General features: G+C 39.7%; 1 protein-coding gene across 2 annotated transcripts in view; it reads left to right on the forward strand.

Moving 5' to 3' along the window:
* Positions 1-9915, forward strand: part of tbpl2 (TATA box binding protein like 2) — a 24145-nt gene extending 14230 nt beyond the window's left edge. The window contains exons 2-9 of one of the 2 annotated variants that reach the window (XM_074661642.1): positions 791-960; positions 1495-1666; positions 1879-2089; positions 2414-2501; positions 6295-6386; positions 6818-6985; positions 7855-7949; positions 9676-9915. In XM_074661642.1, coding sequence (XP_074517743.1) covers positions 826-960; positions 1495-1666; positions 1879-2089; positions 2414-2501; positions 6295-6386; positions 6818-6985; positions 7855-7949; positions 9676-9686 — 972 coding nt within the window. In that variant the 5' untranslated portion in view covers positions 791-825 and the 3' untranslated portion in view covers positions 9687-9915. The remainder of the gene's footprint in view (positions 1-790; positions 961-1494; positions 1667-1878; positions 2090-2413; positions 2502-6294; positions 6387-6817; positions 6986-7854; positions 7950-9675) is intronic. The other variant, XM_074661641.1, reaches the window with a different exon arrangement.
* Positions 9916-12500: the final 2585 nt, after the last annotated feature.

The following is a 12500-nucleotide window of genomic DNA, read 5'->3' on the forward strand; positions in this document are numbered from 1 at the left end:
TGATAAGACAATTAATGATAATAATAATAATAAGACAATTAATGATAATAATAATAATAAGACAATTAATTATAATAATAAGACAATTAATGATAATAATAATAATAAGACAATTAATGATAATAATAATAATAAGACAATTAATGATAATAATAATAATAAGACAATTAATAATAATAATAATAATAATAATAAGACAATTAATGATAATAATAATAATAAGACAATTGATGATGATAATAATAAGACAATTAATGATAATAATAATAATAAGACAATTGATGATAAGAATAATAAGACAATTAATAATAATAATAGTTATAAGACAATTAATAATAATAATAATAACACAATTAATCATAATAAATATAATTATATAAATAATGATAGTAATATCATTAATGAAAATATAAATAATATTAATATAAATAATGATGATAATAATATAATTCATGATAATGTTGATAATAATATAAAAAAGATGATAATAATATAATTAATGACAATGTTAATAATAGTAATATAAATAAAGATTATATATATATATATATATATATATATATATATATATGTAAATGAGCTGTGGTGGACAGTAACTACGTACATTTACTCAAGTACTGTATAAGTACAAATTCTAAGTATTTGTATTTTACTTCAAAGTACAAGTACTTTACTGAGTATTGACATTCTCTACTACTTTCTACTTGTCCTCCACAACGTCTTAGTAAATGTGGTAAAGACAGAGGTTAATGTCTTCGTCTCCTGTTGACTGACTTCATGTCCCCTCCAGCTGGAGTCTGTCAGTGTTGATGAGCTGAGGATTGGATGCAGCTGTGCAGCTCTCAGCCTGGAACCAGGTCCTGGAGCAGGTCCTGGAGCAGGTCCAGGAGCAGGTCTGATGGTTCTTCACTCATGGACGAGTCGGCGTTGGAGCGGTACTTCGATGACTCCATTGCAAATGTGAGTTGGACTGTTTCGTCAGACTGCTGCTGTAGCTGAAGCTCACCACTGAACACATGTTGAGTTTAACAACAGGAACCACTTCACCACCTTTCACCTGATGTTTGAACACGTTGGAGGACATTCAAGGTTTCATCTCACACATAAACACTTCCATCTGGTCCAGATTTTAAAAGCTGATTGTGATGTTTTGATGCTCAACATGTTGAAGTTTGACCACTTTAAGGCTGAAACAGTGAAACAGAGAGCTGGATCTTCTGGTTCTCTAGTAGACCTGAACCCTCAGAGACTGATGAGGACTCTCTGGTCTGAGTGTTGAGGGGACAGGAGGAGGATTCTGCTCTACAATAACAGACCATAATAAGCAGCTTAACGAGGCCATGTGAGGTTTCTGTTTAATGTTGAATATAAATAAAGCATATGAGCACCAGACGGAGGAGTTGATGAATCAGGTAGAAGACAAATAGTAAAGAGGAAGTCAAAACAATTATCCTGTTAATAAGAATAAAAATGAATCAGGTGTTTTTACTGCAGGACGCCAGCTTCATTCTGGGGGAGGAGCTGGACCTCCAGGGCCCCGCCCCCTCCCACCTGTCGACGAAGGCGGGGCCGAGCGGAGAGCTGGGGGGGGAGGAGCTCGACCTCAGCTTCCTACCCGATGAGCTTGGCACGCAGGACGGGCGCAGTCGCCACGACGACGACATAGGTATGACATCACTGATGATGCTTGATGATGATGCAACAGGAACACATCAGCTGGTTCCAGCTGTGAAACCGCTCCTGTGAGGTCACAGGGGGCGTGGCCTCTGTAAGGTCAGGGGGGGTGGCGTGGCCTCTGTGAGGTCACAGGGGAGGGGGGGGGGCGTTGCCTCTGTGAGGTCACAGGGCGGCGGGATCAACTCTGTCGTTGTGTGTCAGCTGACAGTCAGACGGCAGTGCTGGACGTGTCTCAGGACAGCGGCGTCGGTCTGGACTACAACTCCCAGGATTCCACAGCAGCAGCAGCTGAATCCCAGCAGGGGTCGTCCATGACGGGGACGGGGACAGGCGCCTCCCCCTTCTGTCCCATGACCCCGATGACCCCCATGACCCCTGTGACTGAGAGGTCAGGAATCATCCCACAACTACAGTAAGTTACTGAGTACTGCTACTTACTCTGTAGTAGTACTGCTACTTCATCTGTATATGTAGTACTGCTACTTCATCTGTATATGTAGTACTGCTACTTCATCTGTATATGTAGTAATGGTACTTCATCTGTATATGTAGTACTGCTACTTCATCTGTATATGTAGTAATGGTACTTCATCTGTATATGTAGTACTGCTACTTCATCTGTATATGTAGTAATGGTACTTCATCTGTAGTAATGGTACTTCATCATCTTAGCTGTGTGTGCGTGTGTGTGTGCGTGTGCGTGTGTGTGTGTGTGTGTGCGTGTGCGTGTGTGCAGGAACATCGTGTCCACAGTGAACCTGGGTTGTCCTCTGGATCTGAAGTTTATCGCCCTGCAGGCCAGAAACGCAGAGTACAACCCGAAGGTACCGACCTCCTGAACTCACTACTCCCATTTCTCCTGAGGGACAAACACAAAGTGTGGACTTGTGTACATGTAGCGCGGGAAAGTCCACAAGCATTTCAGGTTCACGGACCTGGAGACGCGTCCCCCAAAGTCTGGAAGGGTTTAAGTCCCTTTACCATTTAGAGTTAGCACTTAGGTCCACTTAGCTTAGAGTTAGCACTTAGGTCCGGTTAGCTTAGAGTTAGCACTTAGGTCCGGTTAGCTTAGAGTTAGCACTTAGGTCCACTTAGCTTAGAGTTAGCACTTAGGTCCACTTAGCGTAGGTATGGTTAGCTTTCAGGTACAGTTAGCGTTCATTAGATTTTAGTTATGTTTAGCTTAGATTCAGCATTTATCTCTGGTTAGCATCTAGGTGTGGCTAGCTTAGAGTTAGCTTTAGAATACTGTGTGTGCAGTAAACATGGACTGGTGGGTTTGGGTTATGGTTAGGGTTAGGGTTAGGGTTTGGTTTGGTTATGGTTAGGGGTATGGTTAGGGTTATGGTTAGGGTTAGGGGTATGGTTATGGTTAGGGTTAGGGTTATGGTTAGGGTTTGGTTAGGGTTAGGGGTATGGTTAGGGTTATGGTTAGGGGTATGGTTAGGGTTATGGTTAGGGTTAGGGTTATGGTTAGGGTTAGGGGTATGGTTAGGGTTAGGGTTTGGTTATGGTTAGGGTTATGGTTATGGTTATGGTTAGGGGTATGGTTATGGTTATGGTTAGGGTTAGGTTTGGGTTATGGTTGGGGTTAATAGATCCGGTGGAGGTTTATGTGCACTGGCCTAAAGATCTGTATGTAAGTGTGTGTGGCTGTATGATGCTTTGTGTGTGAGAGCTGGTTCCTGTTCCTGTCGGGATGGATGGGTGAGGTGGCTGGAGCAGCTCTCTGCCCCAGGAGACCCGGGTTCGACCCCCAGGCGAGGCGGAGGACCAGGATGTAGTAGGGTTGGGGTCAGGGTAAGGTATGGGGTTCAGGATTAGGGGTTAGGGTTAGGGTAAGAGGGTGGGTAGAGGTTAGGGTAAGAAGGTTGGGTAGAGGTTAGGGTAAGGGGGTTGGGGTTCAGGTAGGGGGTTAGGGTTGGGATGAGAGGGTGGGCAAGGGTCAAGGTTTTAGGAGTTATGAAGCCAATGTGGGAAGATGAGCTTGGCTGTGGTAAGCGTCCAGGTGAGATCGTCGGATTCTGTTATGAAGTCCTGGGGTGAGATTGCAGGGATATGATGAAAAGTACTGATGACCAAGTTGATGTATTTGAGGTTGCGTCTGTATATGGGTATGAGGTTTGGGGAGTAGTTGATGAGGGGTACATATATATTGGCGTTAGGGAAGGTGATCTCTGCATGTCTCAGCATGTCTTTTAGTTGTCTGCCGGTGGTCTTGGGGTCCTGTCCTGTCATGTCATTAAGGCCAACTGCGAGGATAACGACTATAGGGGTGGGGTTGGGTGCTGTCCTTTTAAAAAGCTTGTAGAATTTCCGGAAGTTGGCAGAGGGGTAGCTGTCGATTTGTAGATCCGGGTATGGGTGAGATGGGAATATGCTGGTGTTGGCGTCGGTGGTCATAAATGCCTTCCGTGTTGTGATGGTCCAATCGTCGGATCCGGTGTTGTGGCAGGTGGGTATAAAGGGGCCTGGGGAGTAGCTTCTGTCGGGGTCGAAGGAGGGGGTGTAGGTGAAGAGTTCTTGGGTGTTGGATACCAGACCTGTGGTAGCGCTGGCTTCCAGAGAGGCCAAGGCAGGCGGCGCGACCCCAAAAGAGCGCTGAGTGGAGGGCTCAGATAGGGCTTTCAGAGTGGCAGTGTTAGCCTTTGAAGTCCCAATCATCATGGGTGTAGCCTCCTGCAGCTGCTCAATTGGGGCCCCCCGCCCGACAAGGTCAGTCCGGTCACCAGCGCCACCTGTGGGTGTGAGAGGGAGAGGAGAGATGGTGTCAATGGTTATGACTGCAAGGTTGTGCTTACTGTGAATGGTGGGGGATGTTATTGTCTCCAGGCTAGGGGCCTTGTGGTTGGCAGGGTAGATGAGGCTGATCTCCTGGGTGGTCTGGTTGGGAATCCTCTTGGTCCGCTGTGGAAGTGGAGATGAGGTTTCTGCCGGAGCGGGGACCTGTTTGGGTGTCCGGGGCAGTGAAGGGGCAGGTGCTGAGGAGGGAGGGTCCGTTCGGTAAAGGATATGGTGAGTTGCTTCTGTGGGCGGGGGGCCTGTGGTGGGTCCGGTGGTGGGTCCGGTGGGGGCTGGTTGGGTGCAGGAATGGGTCCTCGAGTTGGTGGTGGGGTAGGGAGCAGGGGTTCCTGGTTAGCCTGCTGGTGGTGTCGGGTGATGTGTTGGGATCCAAGGGAAAGGGGGGGCCTGTGCGGGGCCGGCAGGGGTGGGAAGTCCACCTCATCTGAGAGCTCCGGGATCGGGGACAGAGAGCTGTCCGACCTGAGGGTAGACTTGGGAGGGGGTTGAGAGGAGGTGTGTTGTGTGTTGAAGGTGTGTTGTAGTGAATGTATGGTTTCCTGTCTTAATCTGTGGCCATAGCGCTTCCTGGCCCAACCAATGGCTATTTGGAGGGCCAGGGGGCTATGGGTGGTGTTGGTGAGGGTATGTATGGTCGACTGATAGTGTTGTTGTAGGATGATCATATTAGTGTGCATCCAGTTGATAGTGTTGGCCTGAATTTGGCTGCGTGTGTGTTCAGTGGGTGTGGATGGCTTTATGAAAGCTGAGAGTCTTTGAACTTGCCTCATCATCCCAGGTGGAAATGTTTGTGTAGAAATGGCTGTATCTGCTATGTGTTTGTGGTGTATGGCCTGTATGATTTTGAAATATTGTTTGCTGAGCATTCTGGTGTGTGGATCTGGTGGGTGATTGAGTGTGGATGTATGTTGTGTGTCCATGGTTGTGGCTGTATGTGTGGTAGGGCGGTTGACTAGTGTTCTGCGGTGTGGGATGGACATGAGTGGTTGTGGTGTAGTGTGTGTGTGTGAGAGCTGTACCGACTTACCTCTGCCACTCGAGGGCACATCCTTTCCTCTGTGTAAAAACATTTGTTAATCGTCAAAAATTGTGTGGGCTCTTACCTAGGAGGTCTCTGGGTTGCTGGTCCTTTTGGGTGGGTACCGAGGTAGGCCTTGAAAGTGGCTTGGTGTATCTCCTGGAAGGTAGATGTGGTAGGAGTTTCCCGGTGGGCCTGCTGAGACAGCTTAGAGGAGAGGCTTTCCAAAAAACAGTCTGCAAATTGTTTGTTAGGTGCAGAAGTCCATGTGTTTGGAGAAAATGGAGGCCTGAGAGCTAGGCCAGAGTGCAGCCTGGTAGAGCCCTCCACAGACGATTTAAAAAGGTATTTAGCTTTAATAGGTTAAAATCTTTTCAATTAAAACCCAAGATAAAAAACAACAATAAAACACAATGGTGTACTTTACTTGGGGTATGATTAGGGTTAGGGTTATGGTTAGGGTTAGGGGTATGGTTAGGGTTATGGTTAGGGGTATGGTTAGGGTTAGGGTTATGGTTAGGGGTATGGTTAGGGTTAGGGGTATGGTTAGGGTTAGGGTTAGGGTTAGGGTTAGGGTTTGGTTATGGTTAGGGTTAGGGTTTGGTTATGGTTAGGGGTATGGTTAGGGGTATGGTTATGGTTATGGTTATGGTTAGGGGTATGGTTATGGTTATGGTTAGGGGTATGGTTATGGTTATGGTTATGGTTAGGGGTATGGTTATGGTTATGGTTAGGGGTATGGTTATGGTTGATGTAACGTCTCTCCAGCATTGTTCAGTTGTCCTGTCGTATTCCAGCGCTTTGCGGCCGTCATCATGAGGATCAGAGAGCCGCGAACCACCGCGCTCATCTTCAGCTCCGGGAAGATGGTCTGTACCGGAGCCAAGAGGTCTGTTCACCTGTCTACCTGTTTACCTGTCTGTCTGTTCACCTGTTTACCTGTCTGTCTGTTTACCTGTCTACCTGTCTGTCTGTTTACCTGTCTGTCTGTTCACCTGCCTGTCTGTTTACCTGTCTACCTGTTTACCTGTCTGTCTGTTTATCTGTCTGTCTGTTCACCTGTCTACCTGTCTGTCTGTCTGTTTACCTGTCTGTCTGTCTATTTACCTGTCTGTCTGTCTGTCTGTTCACCTGTCTACCTGTTTACCTATCTGTCTGTTTACCTTTCTGTCTGTCTGTCTGTTTACCTGTCTGTCTGTCTGTTCACCTGTCTGTCTGTCTGTCTGTCTGTTTACCTGTCTGTCTGTCTGTTCACCTGTCTGTCTGTCTGTCTGTTTACCTGTCTGTCTGTCACGTGAACCTGTGTGTGTGTGTGTGCAGTGAGGAGCAGTCCCGGCTGGCAGCCAGGAAGTACGCTCGGGTGGTTCAGAAACTGGGTTTTGCTGCCCGCTTCATGGACTTTAAGATCCAGAACATGGTGGCGAGCTGTGACGTCTGCTTCCCCATCAGATTGGAGGGACTCGTCCTGACACACCAACAATTCAGCAGGTTAGCCTAGCCTAGCCTAGCTTAGCACAAACGCTGGAAGCAGGGGGAAACTGCTAGCCTAGCTCTGTCACAAGAGAGAAATATACACATTTCAACAACTACAAAAGATCACACCAGTTAGCTTCTAGTTCCTGTTAGCCTAGAGTTAGCTTCTAGTTCCTGTTAGCCCAGAGTTAGCTTCTAGTTCCTGTTAGTCTAGAGTTAGCTTCTAGTTCCTGTTAGCCCAGAGTTAGCTTCTAGTTCCTGTTAGTCTAGAGTTAGCTTCTAGTTCCTGTTAGCCCAGAGTTAGCTTCTAGTTCCTGTTAGCCTAGAGTTAGCTTCTAGTTCCTGTTAGCCTAGAGTTAGCTTCTAGTTCCTGTTAGCCTAGAGTTAGCTTCTAGTTCCTGTTAGTCTAGAGTTAGCTTCTAGTTCCTGTTAGCCCAGAGTTAGCTTCTAGTTCCTGTTAGCCTAGAGTTAGCTTCTAGTTCCTGTTAGCCTAGAGTTAGCTTCTAGTTCCTGTTAGTCTAGAGTTAGCTTCTAGTTCCTGTTAGCCTAGAGTTAGCTTCTAGTTCCTGTTAGCCTAGAGTTAGCTTCTAGTTCCTGTTAGTCTAGAGTTAGCTTCTAGTTCCTGTTAGCTTAAAGTTAGCTTAGAGTTAGCTTTTAGGTCTGACTTCGATGCTCTCTTCCAGAGCGAGGTGTTCTGAATAACCCAACAGTCCAGTTGGTGTCCTCTGAAGAATTTGAAAACATTTCAACACTTTTTGAGTTGAACTAACTGTCTTCTGGACTGAGCCAGTTTATTCTGACTGATTATTGATTATTGATTAATGATTATTGATTATTGATCAGCAGGATGAAACGCTTCATTTAAACCCATCTTGTGTCCACAGTTATGAACCGGAGCTGTTTCCAGGTCTCATCTACCGCATGGTGAAGCCTCGCATCGTCCTGCTCATCTTCGTGTCGGGGAAAGTGGTTCTGACCGGTAATAAACTCTGACGTACTGAAAAAACCTAGAGTTAGCTTCTAGTTCCTGTTAGCTTCTAGTTCCTGTTAGTCTAGAGTTAGCTTCTAGTTCCTGTTAGCCCAGAGTTAGCTTCTAGTTCCTGTTAGTCTAGAGTTAGCTTCTAGTTCCTGTTAGCCCAGAGTTAGCTTCTAGTTCCTGTTAGCCCAGAGTTAGCTTCTAGTTCCTGTTAGTCTAGAGTTAGCTTCTAGTTCCTGTTAGCCCAGAGTTAGCTTCTAGTTCCTGTTAGCCTAGAGTTAGCTTCTAGTTCCTGTTAGCCCAGAGTTAGCTTCTAGTTCCTGTTAGTCTAGAGTTAGCTTCTAGTTCCTGTTAGCTTCTAGTTCCTGTTAGTCTAGAGTTAGCTTCTAGTTCCTGTTAGCCTAGAGTTAGCTTCTAGTTCCTGTTAGTCTAGAGTTAGCTTCTAGTTCCTGTTAGCCTAAAGTTAGCTTCTAGTTCCTGTTAGTCTAGAGTTAGCTTCTAGTTCCTGTTAGCTTCTAGTTCCTGTTAGCCTAAAGTTAGCTTCTAGTTCCTGTTAGCCTAAAGTTAGCTTCTAGTTCCTGTTAGCTTCTAGTTCCTGTTAGCCTAGAGTTAGCTGCTAGTTCCTGTTAGCTTCTAGTTCCTGTTAGTCTAGAGTTAGCTTCTAGTTCCTGTTAGTCTAGAGTTAGCTTCTAGTTCCTGTTAGCCTAAAGTTAGCTTCTAGTTCCTGTTAGCCTAAAGTTAGCTTCTAGTTCCTGTTAGTCTAGAGTTCGCTTCTAGTTCCTGTTAGCTTCTAGTTCCTGTTAGCCTAAAGTTAGCTTCTAGTTCCTGTTAGCCTAAAGTTAGCTTCTAGTTCCTGTTAGTCTAGAGTTCGCTTCTAGTTCCTGTTAGCTTCTAGTTCCTGTTAGCCTAAAGTTAGCTTCTAGTTCCTGTTAGCCTAAAGTTAGCTTCTAGTTCCTGTTAGTCTAGAGTTAGCTTCTAGTTCCTGTTAGCCTAAAGTTAGCTTCTAGTTCCTGTTAGTCTAGAGTTAGCTTCTAGTTCCTGTTAGCTTCTAGTTCCTGTTAGTCTAGAGTTAGCTTCTAGTTCCTGTTAGCCCAGAGTTAGCTTCTAGTTCCTGTTAGCCTAAAGTTAGCTTCTAGTTCCTGTTAGTCTAGAGTTAGCTTCTAGTTCCTGTTAGCCTAAAGTTAGCTTCTAGTTCCTGTTAGCCTAAAGTTAGCTTCTAGTTCCTGTTAGCCTAAAGTTAGCTTCTAGTTCCTGTTGGTCTAGAGTTCGTTTCTAGTTCCTGTTAGCCTAGAGTTAGCTTCTAGTTCCTGTTAGCTTCTAGTTCCTGTTAGCCTAAAGTTAGCTTCTAGTTCCTGTTAGCCTAAAGTTAGCTTCTAGTTCCTGTTAGCCTAAAGTTAGCTTCTAGTTCCTGTTAGCCTAAAGTTAGCTTCTAGTTCCTGTTAGTCTAGAGTTAGCTTCTAGTTCCTGTTAGCTTCTAGTTCCTGTTAGCCTAGAGTTAGCTTCTAGTTCCTGTTAGCTTCTAGTTCCTGTTAGTCTAGAGTTAGCTTCTAGTTCCTGTTAGTAATTAGTTCTTTACGAGACACAGATTTTGAAATGAAAAGACTTGTATCTCGTCATTGGGAGATCATTTCTGGTAATCACGGGATCATTTGTCCTCATGAGCAGATAGAGATGAGTTCAGTCCATTTCCATAAACTCTTTGATGAATAAAGTCGTAGTAATTCTGTAGTCGTGTGTTAAATTCCAGGAGCTAAAGAACGAGCTGAGATCTACGAATCGTTTGAGAACATTTATCCAATCCTGAGAGGGTTCAGGAAACAGTGAGGCCGACCTCTGATGTCACTTCCTGTTTGTTTGTAAATAGATAATAGAATCTGTTTTATTTTGTGTTGTGGATGGAAATGAGTTTGTTTCAGAGTCTCTTTTGAATATTTCACCATCCTGAAATAAATAAATGATGTAGAGCATGTTTTGTCTTCTTCTGAATCACACTTCAATATTTAAACGTTCTATCTTATAATTCAATATTTAAACGTAATATATAATTCAATATTTAAACGTACTATCATATAATTCAATATTTAAACGTTCTATCTTATAATTCAATATTTAAACGTAATATATAATTCAATATTTAAACGTTCTATCATATAATTCAATATTTAAACGTACTATCATATAATTCAATATTTAAACGTAATATATAATTCAATATTTAAACGTACTATCATATAATTCAATATTTAAACGTTCTATCTTATAATTCAATATTTAAACGTAATATATAATTCAATATTTAAACGTTCTATCTTATAATTCAATATTTAAACGTACTATCATATAATTCAATATTTAAACGTAATATATAATTCAATATTTAAACGTAATATCATATAATTCAATATTTAAACGTTCTATCTTATAATTCAATATTTAAACGTAGTATATAATTCAATATTTAAATGTACTATCATATATTTAAATGTACTATCATATAATTCAATATTTAAACGTACTATCATATAATTCAATATTTAAACGTAATATATAATTCAATATTTAAACGTACTATCATATAATTCAATATTTAAACGTAATATATAATTCAATATTTAAACGTACTATCATATAATTCAATATTTAAACGTAGTATATAATTCAATATTTAAATGTACTATCATATAATTCAATATTTAAACGTACTATCATATAATTCAATATTTAAACGTAATATATAATTCAATATTTAAACGTACTATCATATAATTCAATATTTAAACGTACTATCATATAATTCAATATTTAAACGTTCTATCATATAATTCAATATTTAAACGTTCTATCATATAATTCAATATTTAAACGTTCTATCATATAATTCAATATTTAAACGTTCTATCATATAATTCAATATTTAAACGTAATATATAATTCAATATTTAAACGTTCTATCATATAATTCAATATTTAAACGTAATATATAATTCAATATTTAAACGTTCTATCATATAATTCAATATTTAAACGTACTATCATATAATTCAATATTTAAACGTTCTATCATATAATTCAATATTTAAACGTTCTATCATATAATTCAATATTTAAACGTAATATATAATTCAATATTTAAACGTTCTATCATATAATTCAATATTTAAACGTAATATATAATTCAATATTTAAACGTTCTATCATATAATTCAATATTTAAACGTACTATCATATAATTCAATATTTAAACGTAATATATAATTCAATATTTAAACGTACTATCATATAATTCAATATTTAAACGTAATATATAATTCAATATTTAAACGTACTATCATATAATTCAATATTTAAACGTAATATATAATTCAATATTTAAACGTACTATCATATAATTCAATATTTAAACGTACTATCATATAATTCAATATTTAAACGTAATATATAATTCAATATTTAAACGTACTATCATATAATTCAATATTTAAACGTAATATATAATTCAATATTTAAACGTACTATCATATAATTCAATATTTAAACGTACTATCATATAATTCAATATTTAAACGTAATATATAATTCAATATTTAAACGTACTATCATATAATTCAATATTTAAACGTACTATCATATAATTCAATATTTAAACGTAATATATAATTCAATATTTAAACGTACTATCATATAATTCAATATTTAAACGTAATATATAATTCAATATTTAACTAGCAGCATTATATAATAATAACTGATGTATTATTATAGATTAAACTAGCAGCAGTGTATAATAATAACTGATGTATTATTATAGATTAAACTAGCAGCAGTGTATAATAATAAATGATGTATTATTATAGATTAAACTAGCAGCAGTGTATAATAATAAATGATGTATTATTATAGATTAAACTAGCAGCAGTATATAATAATAAATGATGTATTATTATAGATTAAACTAGCAGCAGTGTATAATAATAACTGATGTATTATTATAGATTAAACTAGCAGCAGTGTATAATAATAACTGATGTATTATTATAGATTAAACTAGCAGCAGTGTATAATAATAACTGATGTATTATTATAGATTAAACTAGCAGCAGTGTATAATAATAACTGATGTATTATTATAGATTAAACTAGCAGCAGTGTATAATAATAAATGATGTATTATTATAGATTAAACTAGCAGCAGTGTATAATAATAAATGATGTATTATTATAGATTAAACTAGCAGCAGTATATAATAATAAATGATGTATTATTATAGATTAAACTAGCAGCAGTGTATAATAATAAATGCATCAATAATTATAATACTATACTATAATATAGATCATTCTGCAGAATGAGTACTTTTACCTTTGGTACTTTAAGTATATGTTGATGCTGATATACTTGAGTAGGGACTCCTACTTGTAACAGTATTAGTACACTGTGATATTAGTACACTGTGGTATTAGTACACTGTGGTATTAGTACACTGTGGCATTAGTACACTGTGTTATTAGTACACTGTGGCATTAGTACACTGTGGCATTAGTACACTGTGGCAT

This window comes from Sebastes fasciatus, chromosome 15 (assembly GCF_043250625.1).
Source record: "Sebastes fasciatus isolate fSebFas1 chromosome 15, fSebFas1.pri, whole genome shotgun sequence".
Lineage (NCBI taxonomy): Eukaryota > Metazoa > Chordata > Actinopteri > Perciformes > Sebastidae > Sebastes > Sebastes fasciatus.